Genomic DNA, 15,848 nt, shown 5'->3' with positions numbered 1-15,848 from the left:
GAGCAGACCTGTTTCAGCTTCCCCACCGCACTTCTCAGGCCAACCAAGACACAACCACCACTGGCGTGCCCCTGCCCCTGCCTCACAGCCACCCCGCTGCTGATGGACTTCAGCCTAGTTTTGGGGGGGGTTTGTCTGCACCACCTCCCCGCTGTGGGGAAAGTTCGCACGGGGAGCAGCAGGACCGTTCACGCCCCGAGAACGTGGGTTTTCCTGACGAGACCCTTGCACCTAAGGGACACCAAAAGCTTCTCAAGCTAAAAACGCCCCTGAATCCCCTCACCAGCTCAGTATCGACCTGTCACCGCGGCCACCCAGCCCTCTCCCACCGAGGCTGGTACCTGACAGAGCACAGGCCCGAGGCCCGCAGAGGGGGCCTCTCCCACCGCGGCCGCACCGAGGCGGGGCGGCCTACCTACCCCGACCAGCCCTCACCGAGGGAGGCCGGGGCCTGGCGAGGACCCGCGGGGCCGCATCCCGCCTCCCACTGACCTCCAGATACCGCAGGTCCCGCGCCGTCACCTGGGACCCCAGGTACTCCTCGTAGGTGCGGAACGACAGCGGCGGCGGGGGGGGATCGCCCGCCGCCATGCCGCCTGCCCGCCCGCCCGCGTCTGTAGCAACGGCGGGGCGGCGGCGCGAGCGGCGGCGCAACGGCCGCGGCGGCACGTGCCGGCCCCTCCCGCCCAATCAGCGCGCGCGGGACCCCGGGACGCGCGGCGGCGGCGGGGGGGGGGGCGGACCCGGGAGCAAACCACCCCCCCCCCGGGTTTGCGGGAGGAGGGGTACTGCTCGGCTCTTTGCTTTTGGGGTTTATTCGGTTGCTTTGGGGATTATTATTGGGGGGGGGGGGGGCGCCCCGCGCAGCTGCAGCCGCCGCACCTGCGAAAGCAAACCCAAGTGGGGAAAAAAACAACGTGCCCTGCACCCCCGGTCGTCCGTCCGTCCGCCCCCCCCCACCGCCCCCGTTAACGCCAGCACCTGCAGCCTCCGCTGGAGACAGCCACAGGCCCAGTGCCCTGTGCCTGATAGCGCTGATTTTAGAAAGCCTGTGGTTGCCTCGTTTTTGGCCACTGTTCCCATGCGGGGTTTTTTTGGCTGTCCCACAGGAGAAGTGGAAACGGAGCCATAACGGGGCTCTGTGGGAAGGCAGGGGACGGCACGGCGCATCTGCAGCCGATGGCCCGGCAGCTCCTGCGCCCGCAGCCATGAGCTCCGCCGAAGGCCCCTGAGCTGCGACATGCTGCGGTGCGGGAGTGTAGGACCCAAGCAAATATTTCTGGGCGTTTGGAAAACGATGTACCTCTGTAGGGATGTCTGCAGAGGTTAGAAACAAGGTCTGATGGGGAGGGGGGGAACGTGGGGGCTTTTTTTCCATTGCAGAAGTTTAACAAATGCAACCAAGGACGCGGAGCTGGGGCACGGCCGGCAGCTCGGTGCACCCCACCGTGCTCCCTGTGGCCCCTTCCTCAGCTCCACGTGGATTTGTGCCTCCTTCAAAGGTGGCAGTTGTTTGGAAAGGAATTTGGGAATCCCCTTCATTTGTTTCGTTTCCAGCTGTTTCTCCCCAGCACCACAGCGGTAAGTCAGAGATGGTAGAAGAAAAAAAAAAACAAAAAAAAAACCCACACAAACCAAAAAATGACACACCGTGCCAACCCCCAACTTCTCAACGTATGCGGGGTTTAAGGCAATGTTTTCCCCATCGGGTGAGAAGTTCAGTCCGGAGTTACTCCCTCGGAGGTGAACACGCCAACAGTGCAGCCCGTGGCAGCCACCAGCCTGGCCTGCCCGGGGCAGCTCCTGGCGAAGCGAGCTGACTGGGGTAAAACACCAGCTTTGCAGAGCAAAAAGGAAGTCGCCTGCTCCCAGGAGACTTCACGTTTATTCCAACACTTGCTAACGTCGTGCTTCGAGCTGAGCTTCCAGAGGCTCCACATCTCTCCCCATGCGGTACTTTGCCTAATCAACATCTGAGACTTTTTATATCTGCAAAGCCTGCAGGAAAAGATGACTCAGAAAGCAAATGGGAGAGAAAAAAAGGGCAAATTTTAGGTATCGGTCCACATTGTGCAATCATGCCATTTTTAGCCTAGCTGACAAAGAGCTTGCATGCATCATGCTGATGTCCTAGGATGGTTCATTTTATACATCCGTGTTACCTTCATATGTCCTGGCTCCCCGGATGCCACCCACCGCCAGGCTCGTACCAGCCCTGCTCTCAGCCTGCTCCCTGATTAAAATTGCCTGAGAGGCTGCTGGTCCCTCACCGAAGGCCACTCATCCTGCTGACACACAACCCTCCTCCCTGCTCGCTTCCAGCAGCCAGAACCTTCCCACGGTCTCCCAACGCAGAACCCCTTCCCCAGCATGGCCCACTGCCCTCAGCACCCAAAAAAGAGAAGTAGGAAAGCCCCCCCACCCTGGATTTTCCCAGAAAGTTTTTCCTCTGTGCACAACAAGATTTAAAGGCAATATGAAGGGCTTCTATGTAAAATAAGTACAAAAATCTGTTTAAGAGTCCAGCAATTAGTGCTGTTGCTGTTGAAGGCAAGACGATAAATCCACTCAGATAAAACAGGAGCGGCTGACAGGATAGTTGACATCAGTCGGAACTGCAAAGCTGGAGCCCTTCTTTTCCTGGACCATCACAGCAATTTTCCCTCCCTCATGTCACAATACCGGGCATACTCTTGCTCCAGTTGATTTTGCAGGTGCAATACTCCCACCAGCATGGAAGACTAAGTGCCACCAACAAGCAGGAAAGAGGAAAAGAAGCATTTTGGTCTTGTGTGCTTCCTCCCAGTAAATCCCCACCTGCTGAATGGCAGGGAGGCTCCCCGTTGCCTTGGGAGCAGGACCGCAGCAGGCTCTGGGCCTCTGCTGCAGGTTTTGGGCTGCTTGTCCGGCTCGGGGAGCAGTTGGCCAGTACAACATGGCCTTCGCTCCGCTTGCAAAGGCAGTAGCCAGAAAGGTTTAAATGCAATCAACAACTGTAAATAAAAGTAAGCCAAGACCAAAACTACTCTTGAAATCCAAGAAACAAAACACACTGGAAAAGTTACCTTTATTCCATAAAAGTCTCTCAAGTTGTCCACAGACTATTTCTAAATTTACCAGAGGTGTTTCCCAATTTTTTTAAATGCCTTCAGTCACCTCCCCATAAGTGAACCTACTTAATTTTCATGCAGAAGAGTAGCCAGAAAGGAACAGGAAGGGTTTGTGAGTCCAGGCCACTTAGATTAACTCTCATTAGGCTCTCTGCTGAGGTTGTTGGCGGGATGCTGTCTGACATGGCACAGTCCTCTTCATTGCAATAGTGTGACTACATTTTAATAAGTACTGTAATATTAAAGCACCAGCCCCCCCGCCCCGCAGCTTGCTGTGCCTGATAGCACCCTTTAGCTGCATACTGCGGGGCTGCTCCTGGCTGCCAGAAACCCCAAGCAAAATGTCCGCGTTTCAGCAGCAGCCCTCGACGTGCAGAGCGGCAGCCCCACGTCCCTTGGGAAATGGGGTGCGAAGGAGGAAAGCACCTGCACTCCCTCAGCCCACCCCAGTCCTCACCCAGCCCGGGTAGGAGAGCGCAGGTTTCGCCAGCCCCCAGCGTGGGGGGAGATGCCCGAGCTGCTTCCTCAGCCAAATTTCACCCGACAGGTCTGAAATGCGATAAATGCTCCTTTTCTTCTCGGTGGGAACAGCGAGGGGTGTCAGGAGAAACAGAGTTCAACCAGACCCATGAGCACAAGGCAATGGCGGTGCTCATCCCCTGCAGGCACAGGGGCTGCAGGAGGGCTAGCTCAGGGCGGGGGGGGGTGACAGACACCAGACCACCAGCAGCACTCCTCCTTCCTCGGGTGAGTCCCAAGGGCCACGTGCTTGAACCACGGCCCCCCACTCTCCGGTCTCTCCCAGCAACTGCAACACAGCAAGCAGCGCTTCCCGGTAGTTGCTATGGCAAACGCTGGATCCTGCCATCACAGCTCAGTTCGGGATCGGTTTTTGCCCAGAAACACACAGATCAACGCATTTTTTTGTCATACAGGCTAGTTATAGATAAGAATTTTCCTTAAAGTAAGACTAAAAAAATACCTTTTCCCCTCTGAGGGAAAGCAGTGGCAGCAAGGGACCGACCCATTTGCTCCTCTCTTACCTGCTCGGGGAGCTCCAGGCACCCACCCCGGGGCTAAGGCTGAGGACGGCACCCTCCTACGCAGCTCCTGCAAATGTTTTCAGTCAATTAGTTCATTTAGGTGGCCCCATGCTTCACTGAGCATTAATTGCACCTAATTGTGCCTTGCTGCTGAATGGCACATAAGCAGCGTCACTTGGGTTTTGTAAATTCGTGGTCAGGCTGTCTCCCTGGAAATGGCCAGGGTGCACAATGCACCCGTTTTTGGCTTGCAGTCCCCTGCTGTGACTCCGGCCCAAACAGCCGCTGAAGAGAAGCCATCTGAAGGTTTGTCTTGGCACACAGTATGCAGAGCATGGCATACAAAGGAAGCACGTGCACCTATTTTGCTCCGCTCCGCCCTGCAGCCGATACCACACTGGCCAAACCCTCTGACAAAACCATGCGTAGCAACTAATTTAGCAACACTGATTTTTCTCCTTCAGGGGAACGAAAAGAAAAAAAAATGCACGGACAGCAGACAAGCAAGAGATTACACATCCAGGTTATAAAATGAAGCACGATTATATTTTATTCCGGCATCCCCATCCATCCCCGCACATGGAGCGCGCACCCTTGTGCAAAAGCATTTGCTGCCGCCTGGAGCGGATGCATCCACCCTGGGGCTGCTCAGAAGGCTGATGGGCGAAGAACCACGATTTCAATGGAAATAGCCATTTGTACCATGATCAGATTTGGAGAAGAGGCTCAGCAGTGCCGCCTGCCCTCCTTATTGCTGCTCGACACCAGCAGGGCTCAGGTCAGGAGAGGTTTTGCTAACACGAGCCCTCCTGGGCTCCTATTAAGGCTTAACTGGTGAGGTTCAATGCTACCATTTTCTGTACCTACGCAACACAGCTAAACGCCAATTAAAAACCCCTACGCACAATTACTCCATAGATAACACCGCAAAAGAGAAACAAATCGACAGTCGGGGCCATAGGGCAACCTGGGTGGGAAAAAACACTTCCAAAGGTACAAGTAGCTGTTACAGCATTTATTGCCACATCGCCACACTCGCTATAAAATAAAACCCTTTCCCCCCACTCTATAAGCATATTGTGAATGATAAAATAAATCAGCAGCGCAAACTGTCGGAAGAAACCGGGGCAGTCAGAGGCCAAGCGCATCCCCGTCCCCAGGGAGCAGAGGCTCGGAGGGGTCTCGGCCTGGCTCCCTCCCCGTGCGAGCAGGAATGCCACGGGGCCGGGGCAGAGGTATTTTAAACACAGACGTCGAAGCCATACTTTGATGGACGGGAGGAGACTCACTCCTCCAGCTGTCCAGGGAAGAACAGGAGAGACCACCAGGAGCAGGGCTGCAAACAGCCGCCCTCCCCAAGCCTGCAACCCTTAAAAAAATATATATATATCTCTATGTATTATTGCCAACAAAGAGTTTTAAGACCCCCTTGCACCACAGGCAAGATGAATGAATTTGTTGGGCTTGATCTTGTTGTTTTGTTGTGGAAGGGAGGAGCTGGTTTTTAAGAGAAGGGGAAGGGGCAGACCTGGATACACGGTGCCTGAGGTATGGTCAGAGGAAAAAAGTGCAGCAAAAAGGAGATGCAAAAAAAAAAAAAAAGGAAAAAAAAACACTTAATAGGTTGGCTTTGAACATATCTCTTGCATGAAAATGATTGTCAAAAGAGTCAATAGTGAAAATAAGTTAAGAAAACATGTTCGCCGTAGAGGTACCTTTCTGCTTCTTTCAACCACAGAAAATGAACCCGAGGTCCATCAAGTGTTTTCTGTTCACCACAGGAATACTCTTTGGAAAGCCCAAGTTGTGTCGTCCCAGCGCATGCCTCCGAGGATGCTGTCCGGTTTGCAGGGCGAAGAGAAGACCCCAAGCCCAACACAGCTACCTGGAGCCTCGCCACATCCGTCAGGGGAGGCGGGGAGGGGGGGACTCAGGTCTCCCACGAGGTCACCCCCAAAAAGCCGCCCAGGCGCCTGCTCTCTCCCATGCCAGCATCCCCGCCACTGCACGCTACCCGAAGCGAAACTTCAGCCGGTACTTGACGGGGCCGGGGTTTTTCCGAGGCGGGGATGGGGCGACCTTCGGTTTTGGGGGCGGTGGCGGCTTCTTTTCGGGGAGGGTGACGGTGAAGGCGAGCTCGGGGGGCTGGGGCTGCCGAAAGCGGGGGAGGAAATGTGTGGAGACGTGCTGGGGCCGGGCACGGGGGCTGCAGCCCCGCTTGGCTTTGCCCCGCTTGTTGAGTGCCACGTACCACTGCCGGCCCGAGCGCGGGCTGCGGTGGACGGCCGAGGCGTAGGTGTTGTAGCTGTTCTCCTGGAATCGCTCCCGAAACTGGCAGTCCGCCGTGAACCGGGCCTGCGGGGACAGAGCCGGGGGCACCGTTAGCAAAGGGCTGGTTTTACCCGTCCCCTGCCCCGTGACACTTGCTGGGTTTCTAAGTCTCCCCAAACCGGGTCCAAAGGGGCGAGCAGCAACGTGGGGCACCTGGGAAACCCACTCCGAGGCCGCCAGGCACCCAGCAATTTGGAAAACCCCCAACACAGATACTTTCAGTAGCTGCTTGCCACCCAATTTTGGAGTTTCTTGGAAAAAACGGGCTTGGCCTGCCCCAGCGGCACCCTTCCCTCCCGCCCCAGCTCTCCTCCTGCCATTCCCACTGACAGGAGGGAGGACACGGCTCCATACCCACCGTGCTGCAGCCCCACCAAGGACCCTGGGTTTGAGCCCCCCGCTCCATGTCCGTTCCCACCCTCACACCCCGCGCTCAGGCACTGAATCATCACTTAATAATCTGGAAAGGCAATTTGCATGCAGATTTTCATTGCTTCACTGAACATGGCTTTGATTGTATCGGTTGTTTTTTTTCTTTTTTTTTTCCTTCTTCTTCGTCTTAAATGAACTCAGGGCATTTTGTCCCTTGATAACCTGAAGAAATTACGTGCAGCCCAAGAGCATCGCCTCTTACAAACAGGGGGGCCGCGCTGCCTCCCAGATGGCCGGGGCGAAAGGCTTCCCATTGCCCGAGAGGACAGGCTGAACGCTGCCCATAACAGTTCCTTGTTGCTGTCAAGGGGGAGGAGGAAAAAAAAAAAAGCATGCAGAAATACAAAAATGGAACGGTAATGCCCCAGCTATGTACCCACAGCCCTGGGACACCTGGCTGCAGCCTCCGGCAGCCCCTCTGAAATCCTTTGCCACGCGGTATGGTACCCGGTGCCCTGACAGCTTCTCCAGCCGTGCCTGGGGCACCGCAGCCTGATTGCAAAGCAACGCTTCTAAACTATTGACGTGAACGGGATGCTGAGCTCTCAAGCTTCGAAACCCCCAGCAACGGAGAACAAGACAAAACCCCCAAGCAGTGCTTTATAACCAGAGAGAAGGTCCAACTGGCTCAGATCATTTTTAAACTCCTAATTTAACCGGTGAAGTTGCGTCTTACAATACAAGTGACAGAGTCCCCAGCCTGCCATGCATTTTTTTTCCTCATAGCACTTTGAATTAAGTCTCCTTTTGCTCTTCGCTTGAAAGAAACGTCACATTGATGACTCATTTTTGCTTTCCCTCTCTTTTATACATCCTCGATGCTCAGCACAAAAGGCCCTGAAACAGGCCCTGCGTTTCCCAGTGGGATCTGGGCAAATGGCAAGAGCAGGCTTTCTTGGTGTAGGAGATGCCAAGTTGGCTGCCCTGTACCAGGCATCGAGGCTGACTGTGGCCGAGGATCCGATACTGAAATCGGATCCAGCCGGCTTTGCAAGCGCTGCTGTGAATAGGAGAAGATGCTCGTGCCCCTGTTTATACGTATTCCTGTGCAGACAGGTAAGCTTGCCGCTGCTTTGCTTGTGCGTAAGCCAAATCTGCATTTCCAGCCTGGCCCAATGTTTTGGGGGCAATGCCACCCCGCAAAGGGAGGTGGCATTAAGAGGGGTGCCCAGCTTCCTGTCTGGAACATCACAGGAAAAGTTCCTCCTTAAAGTAGTTTTGGGGGAACTCTTCCCAAAGAGTCAGAGTAGCATCCATTCCAAAGTGGGATTTGGGGAAGTGGGGGGGGTCCCCAGCTCTGGACGGGGAGGGATGTCATGGGCTGCACCCGCAGCCAGGGCATGCGGAGGGAAGCCCTCGCCCCCGGATGACAAACCACCCTCAGAAGCCCATCAGCTGCTGCTTCGCCATCACTCTGACAGGCTTCCCTGCGTCCCAACCTCTCAGCTCAGCAACCGCACCATTTCAGCCAGGGAAAAGGCATTTTTCCCAGCACAGGGCAGGCAGCGCGGCCACGGCACGCTGGCTGGCCGTTGGATTTGCTCTGCAGCAGCTCCACAGACAATCATGAAGAGCAATCCTGAAGTCAATTAAATTCCAAAATCCAGTTCAACAGAGATTTGCCCCAGGGAGGACCATGGCATTCGGTCGACTCAGAACAACTCCTGAGAAAAGAGAATTACCTAGGGCCCCTGAGAGCAAGGCTCTTCTCTCGAGTTTGTGCCGGTCCCTGCCGAGACTGATACCAAACCCCCTCCTGCCCGTTTCACGCTAAAAATGTACAAACTGGGGACCGAGGATTTATCAACGAGGAAAAAGCCATCTGTGCGTGCAACTGATAATTGCTGGGATTGCTGTCATTTTCTGAAGCTGGTGCCTCTAAAAATGAACCGCTTGGTAATTTAATTAAATTGCCATCAAAAAAAAAAAAAAAAAAAAGGAGGGCTGCTGCAAAGCACTGAGCTGGGATAAAGCTGGGCCCTGAGAGCCAGTTTCGAAGGAGCCCGAATCCCTGCAGGAATGACTTTTATCTGCGGTTCAGCACAAAGTCACCGGCGTGACTCCCATATCAAAGCGCTGCCCTGAGTGACGGGCGCAGGACGCGCTTTGTACTGCTCAAAACTCATTAGGCCATGGAATAACTTTATCCTGCCAAGGCAGGAAAGAACAACAGATGCCGGGTTTGCATTATCAGCATTATTTAGCCCAGCAATCTTTAGACATTTGGGTCAAGTTTCTACAAATTTGCGGCTTTCATCCGAGCAGGGCATCGTGTGTCCTCACCCCCCGCTCTGACCCGCCTAATTGAGGTCCCTCTCCGGCTCTGCCCTTTGTGTGCCGACAATTAACCATACACCAACGAGGTTTTGATTTAATTTCTGCCTGCACCAGGGCATAAATCAAGGCTTCAGCTTGGATAAGGGGCCCATTGTATGCTGTGAGGGAGGGGAAGCTCTGGAAGGTCCGGGGATCATGCGCCGCCTGCTTCTCTCTCCTCTGCATCCTTTACCTTCCCACTGCTCTCCTGCTCTGCCTGCTTCCTGCCCCGACTACTTCCCTCCTGTTTTCCTCCATGCAGCCATTCCCCATTTCCCCTAGATGCCATTCCTGCTCCTACTTTGTTTCCTAAAATAAGCGACCATGTGCTCACCCTTTAAGCATCATTAGGTTTCAGGAGCAACAGTCCAGTAAGACTCAAGGGAGAGAGGCGAGTTCATAAATCTCACTTGAAGGCAATCTGCGGGTTCGGGCAGCTTAAGCACATCAGTAACATCCGCTTTGCGACCGTGAGGTTTGGCTCATAACCTCAGGGCAGGCAACTGGCTTTTCCCTCTTCCAGGCTATCAGCCCTGAACAGGCTCCCTGGGAACAAACTTGGGCGACAGGTCGTCCAAGATGTTGCCTTAAAAATGCCTTTCTTTGGGTGTTGCACTTACACACACCTTTAAAAGACGACAACTTTCGTGTAAGCATGGTAGTTACTTTCATTTGTTTAAAAGATCTCTAGAACTAACGGGAAAAACTTAGAAAGCAGCATCTTGAAGTTGAAAAAAGACGTGAAATGAACTTACAGGATTCATTCAATGCAAAAATCCTGGAAAAAGCACAATTAGACCTGCAGGAGACCCCAACCTTCAGGAAGACAGCCTGCAGAAACAAGAGTTACTGGGATTTTCCCGCTCTAGCTGCAACGCTCCCACACGGTCTGGACCTCACCTGCCCAAAGCCCTGCGTACAGCCACACACTCTCACCGGGGGACGTCTCTCCCCCATGGGCGAACCCAGCCAAAATGCCAGGGCTGCAGCCCCTTCCCTGCAAGCGCATGGGCTCCTGGCGCCACGCGTGCCGCTCTCTGGGAGACATTTGGCTAAAACCGTCTGCATGATCTGCTGCAGAAGTTGCTAAAAATAAACCGGCAATGCTCAAAGAACAAGTCCTTTTGATGCAAACACCCAACTGCAAAAGAAAAAAAAAAGCACTTTTCTTGGTTAAATGCAGTAAGTAGGGATATGGGCTTCGGGGTTTTAGGCTCCACCTGTCCCCTATCTGTCTGCATGGTGCCGATGCTGCCCAGCGCGGAGCCCTCCCAGCAGCCGAAAGGGCTCGGCACGCCGGGGCCCTGCCTGGGAGCATCGCTGCCACGTGCACGTGAAGTTGTCACAAGGCCTTTAATAAACAATACATACTGATAAGCGGGGGGTTTACTTACACTTGCATGGAGTTTTCCTTTTTTTGACATCGCTAAAAATTTGTTGCTGAAAACTCCTCGTATTCCTACAATCCCCTGAGACACAGCAAATATTTCCAAAATACCTAGGATGACAGAAATCCCAAAATAAATCACAGTTCTTTTCACATTGGTGTGACAAAGAAAAAAAAAAAAAAATTCAGTCTCATAGGTTTGCATTTCCTTTCCACACGACCCTGCTCCTCAGCTGCCTGGCTCCACGCTCTGTCCCTCTGCCCCGCAGATGGACCTGCATCGACTCCAGGATGGCTACAGGGTGGTGGTTGGTTTGGGTTTTTTTCTTTTTAAAAGCTGCGTTTCAGAGCACAATTTCTGACTCAGCTGCGACAGAGCGAGTTCACCCCTGGGGAAATCCCTCTTAAGGGTGGTAAAAGCTCCTTGTGCCTACAGCTAGCTTGCTGAGATCAGCTTGCCCATCCTCCTCCCGTATACGCCAGACTCTGGAAATAAAGGTGTCACACACACCATTTGGGGCTAGAAGTACCAATAATGGTTTCTTACGTTCTTAAGCCCCTCCTCGCAGCAAGGCTCGGGGAGCGGGGTGCTACACAGCCCAGCCGTGAGAAAACAAGACATTTTCCCCACAAACAGTTACTTTCTGAGCGGGATTGGGCTCTGGCCCCCGGCGGGGCGTGCGTGACCTATAACTCGTCTTAAAGAAGACCTTCAACCTCCGAGCATTCTTCAGCAACAGCACTGACACGTTTTGCTTCCCCGCACAGCGCGGTGTCTCCCTGGGCAGAGGAAGGGTGGCAGCCGGGGTCGGGCGTGTGTGTCCCCCCCCCCCCCCCCCCGACACCCCCACCAGCCGAGGGAGCCAGGCTAAGCACCACGTCCCCAACGTGCCCTTCACACCCTGGGAAAAAAGCATTGCTACCCCCAGCTGCAGCCCTGGGGTAGCCCCAGGGGGGGTCTCGGTGACCCCGGCCCCCAAGGAAGGAGCCCACGAGGCCAGCCCCAGCAAAGGGCCGCGTGGATTAACGTGCCAAGAGCAAGCATGAAGCCTCTGTTAAATCCCCGAGGCCAAGGGATCGGATCACCACTTCCCATGTTTATTTTAAGGAGGAAGCGCAGCTCCCGGAGGCACCCAAGTCCCGGCACCAAGAGCCTGGGGGGCACTTTGGGGGGGGCTGGTGGGCCACCCCTCCTCACCCCACAGGCCCCAGTGTTAGCGACTGCCAGAGACATGGGGCCGTGCAGCCCCACTGCAACAAGGCACGTGCCCTCTCCAGCACACTCCCTGTCCTCAAGGGCACCCCAAAACCTACCGGCCTTTGGGGGTGGTGGCCGCGCTGGCTGGGAGACATACTCCCAGTCGATGGGGTGCCCTGGGTCAAGCCCAGTTTCCCAGGGGCCAAAGCTGGGGTTTCCCTGCCAAAAGCGGGACGTCTTCCCCACGGGGGACGGATCCTCTGGGCAACACCTTGGCACGGCCCGCCCCCCCCCCCCCATCAGCACAGCCCCCAACTGGGGCTGGCTCCGCTCCGAAGTGCGGAGCTGGTGCCACTGTTGCCTTTCCGGGAAGAAAATCTGAGATTAAAGAAGAAGGAACTTCACATAATCCAAGTCCCTGCGAGACAGCTGTGGCATCGAAGGCTGCGCACGTCTCGCGAGGGACAGCCCCTCTGGCACGCCACTGTGGGACAGGGTCCGGGGGGGCACGGCGCAGACAGCCCCTCCAAACTTGCGTCTCCCAAAAGAGCCCTGGTGTGGATGCCCCGATTTCCCATCCGTCCCCTTTGCAGCCCCTAAGCCCCTCCTGGCCATGTGCCTGCAGTGCTCCTCGAAGGCCCCAGGCAGGGTTTCTGGCCTCCCAGCATCCCTGCCCGCAGGCTGCCCTCCTTCGCGGGGCCACAGCACAGACCAGGGCCCGAATTTTTCGGTCCAGGCCAGATGTGGCCGTTGCTCGGTGAGCACGCCCAACAGCTGAAGCCACGCGTGCTGCTAGGGTCACCTCAGGCCCCAGCCCTCAGGCTCTTTAAGCGATTTTTCATCCCCGCCTGCCATTTCATTCCCTCTAACAGGATATCACGGCAACTCCGACCCGAAGGATAAGCCATGAGTTAGCACAGCTTTCTCTCAGGGGAACGTCAGCCTCAGTCCTATTTTTAAACTGCATATATCCTATCGCTGTGCTGGAAGAATGAGAAAGCAGAAGGAAGGATGGAAAAGTTACACGGGGAAAGGACGGGAAGAGGGCGCGAGGGAGAGCCCAGTGCAGCATCCTCCCCCCAGGCACCCCGGGCGAGGTGCTGTGGCGGGAGCGCAAACCTCGCACCTTCACATCGATCCCCGTGGATTCCTTTCCTCAAGGTGGGCGAAGCCCGCGGGGCGGCACTGCCCAAAGAGAGCAGGGCAGACCTCGCGCTGCTCCCCGGGGCGGCATCCCACCCGACCCCGTGTCCCACCCGAGCCCGCAGGGTGCAGCACCCCCAGCACCCCCCCCGGCCCCAGCCTCCCGGGGCAGACAGCACCCCAAATTCGCCTTTCCCGAGGCCGCCCGGGCTGCAACTCGCCCCAGGGGAAGGCGGCAGGCAAGCGACGGGGTCCCTCACCCCAGAAGAAACACCCCCAGGGATGGGGATGCCGCGGCCCCGGGGCCGCACCGGGGGAGGGGGGAATGCCCCGCTTCCCCCCACGCTGGGGCACGGCCAGGCGCCCCCCCGGCCCCCCCTTGCCCCCCACCCCCCCCCCCCCCCGGCACTCACTGAGCGGGCTCGCGTCGTGGGCGCCGTCCACCCGGCCGTCGGGGTGCAGCTGGAGGTGGAAGCCGATGCCCCACCCGGCAGTACAGCCGGCCCCGCCGCCGCCCCGGGCGGCTCCGCGGGAAGCGGCTCGGCCCCGCCGCCGCCGCCGAGGAAGAGGAGGAGGAAGGCGAGGAGGAAGAGGAGGAGGAGGAGGAGGAAGGCACGGGGGCGTTGCGGCCCGCCGGCCCCGGCTGCGCCCCGCCGGGCACCTGCTCCCGCCGGGCGCGGGCGGGCAGGGCGAGGAGGAGGAGGAGGAGGAGGAAGGACGGGCTCATGCTGCCGGCGGGAGGGAGGGCGCCGCGCCGCATCCCTCTCCGCCGCGCAGCCCCGGCGGGGGGGACCGGGCACGGAGCGGGGAGCGGGGGGGGGGACACCGGGACGCCTCTCCCCGCTGCCGCCGCCACCGGGGTATTTATAAGCGGGCGGCGGCCCCGCACCTGTGCCCGGCCCCGGCAGCGCCGAGCACCCCCCGCACCGCCCGGGCTGCGCCGCCCCCCGCGGCAGATGCTGGGGCTCGGGGGGCGCATAAATCTGGGGAATTAACTTGTCCGCCCCGCCGAGACGGAGGCGCTGGGGCTGCGCCTCGGGTTACCGCCGAGAAATACCTTGTCAGCGGCTTCACCCGCGGCCGGGCAAGGGGGCTCGGCGGGGCCGGCGGAACCCTCGGCAAGGGGAAGGGATTGGGTTGCACCCCCCCGGGCCGGGGGCGCGGGGGGATGACAGCCGGCAGCTGCACCGCCAGCCCGGCCTCAGCCCCGGGCAAGGGGCACGGGAGAGGATTTGGGGCTAGAGGCGGCACCCCGAGGGGGAAAGCCGCCTTCCCTCCTGCACGGGACGGCCATGCCGTGCTCGGCCCCGGAGAGCGGCCCTTGGGGGTCAGCGGGGGGCTCCCGGCGCTGCCACCACCGTAAATCCACTGACAGCATCTCCAAGTGTGCGGGGAAGCGCTGGCCCGTGTCTGGGCACAGTATCCCCTGCGGTTCCCAGGCAGGGGGGATGGCAGCCCAGCGGCCTCCCACCGTCCGCACGGTAACCCCGACACGTGCGCGCTGCCCCGCCAGCACCGGCAGCCGTATTTCTTCCCAATTACAAAGTCAACTGCCACGCAGCACCGCGGCGTGGGAGGAGACCCTGCGGCGATGGCCCATCCATCACCCCGGCATAGCGCCAAGCGCTTTCTGCTTTTTTTCGGTGCCTGGGGCTGCTTGAGGCTCCCTACGCATCTCCCAAAGCCACTGGGAAAACCTCACCTCTACAAAAGCCAACACTGGCCAAACTCGCCCTGCCCAGCGCACAGACCAACTTGTGCACCTATGTGCCCTGACTGCTCTTGCAAATCTGTGCTGTCCCACTAAACCCTACCCAGAAAACGCTCTGCAGCTTTCACCAGGGTTGGCTCTGGCCAGCGGGCTCGGCCGGGATGTGCGCCCAGGGATCGGGTTCGGCAGGAAGGAGGCAGAGCGGGTGGCACGCCAGAGGGTGACCTTCGCCTTCAGAGGAAGCTGAAGGTCAGGGGCACAGGGAGGGACACGCACTTAAGGGGCCATATCCAGCCTGACTGACACCTCACACAGTCTGGTGTGAACAGGAACGATCTCACAACAACATTACTGCAATTTCGAACTATTTATCAGCACATATATATATATACACACACACATACACAGATATATGCACACACATGTTTATATATAAATGTGTATTTATAGACAGTCCTATATATAGATACACATACCTGAAGGAAGGTCAGGGCACTCAAAAGCTTGTTTACTTCTTCCAGCTGTAGTGATTGGCCTGGTAAAATCTATGACTTCCTCTTACCAACCTCATCTTCTTTAATTACATGCACATGCTGACTCTAAATCCAGATCCACAAGCAAGACAAGGACCTAAAGGGGTTGTGAACTTCCCCCATGATATTTGCACTGGACCTTATATATCAGTACAGCTGAGGCACACATGGAGGCACAGCCACATCGCCTGAGGAGGATTTCCGCTTTTACATTTTGCTTTAAAGGCTGGAGCTGCCAAAGGATTGGCCCCTGGGAAATCCCTGTTCTCCATCCAGGCTGAGGAGACTGTAAACCATATCTGCCACTGTAAGTAAAGGTGAATGTAAAAATATTTAAAGTCTTCATCATGGGGGTGACTGGGCACAGCAGCAGCCCAGGAGCAGGAAGGATGCACATGCAAGTCCCCGGGGGATGATGCCCACCTAAAGCTGTCGTGCCCAGAGGTTCACCAGCAAGCCAAGCCTCCCAAATTTTAACCCTCGTGTCCATCTCCATAGCTTCCACCAGCTTCTCTGGTGCCACCCTGGCTGCCAGGCATCCCCTGCTCAGAGAGGGTTCTAGACCATTTTCTGCCCTCCCCCCCTCCCCCCAGCAATGAAGAAATCCCCAAAACCTGAAGTCCCATGGGGCGAGGCCATGGGAA

The 15,848-nt window shown here is 57.0% G+C and overlaps 2 protein-coding genes across 3 annotated transcripts in view; both read right to left on the bottom strand.

The window, feature by feature from the left end:
* CFAP299 (cilia and flagella associated protein 299) overlaps positions 1-643 on the bottom strand; it is a 232,971-nt gene extending 232,328 nt beyond the window's left edge. For both annotated transcript variants that reach the window (XM_030006746.2, XM_030006813.1), the window contains exon 1: positions 493-643. In XM_030006746.2, the coding sequence (XP_029862606.1) occupies positions 493-591 (99 nt within the window). In that variant the 5' untranslated portion in view covers positions 592-643. The remainder of the gene's footprint in view (positions 1-492) is intronic.
* A 4,397-nt stretch (positions 644-5,040) lies between these two features.
* FGF5 (fibroblast growth factor 5) lies at positions 5,041-13,776 on the bottom strand. The gene is given in 4 exon segments (XM_030028603.1): positions 5,041-6,508; positions 10,627-10,730; positions 13,374-13,443; positions 13,445-13,776. Coding segments are annotated over 4 exon segments (795 nt in total). The 5' UTR covers positions 13,721-13,776; the 3' UTR covers positions 5,041-6,163.
* Between the last annotated feature and the right edge of the window lie 2,072 nt (positions 13,777-15,848).

This window comes from Aquila chrysaetos, chromosome 1 (genome assembly GCF_900496995.4).
Source record: "Aquila chrysaetos chrysaetos chromosome 1, bAquChr1.4, whole genome shotgun sequence".
Lineage (NCBI taxonomy): Eukaryota > Metazoa > Chordata > Aves > Accipitriformes > Accipitridae > Aquila > Aquila chrysaetos.
This window is presented reverse-complemented; position numbering and strand designations above follow the sequence as displayed.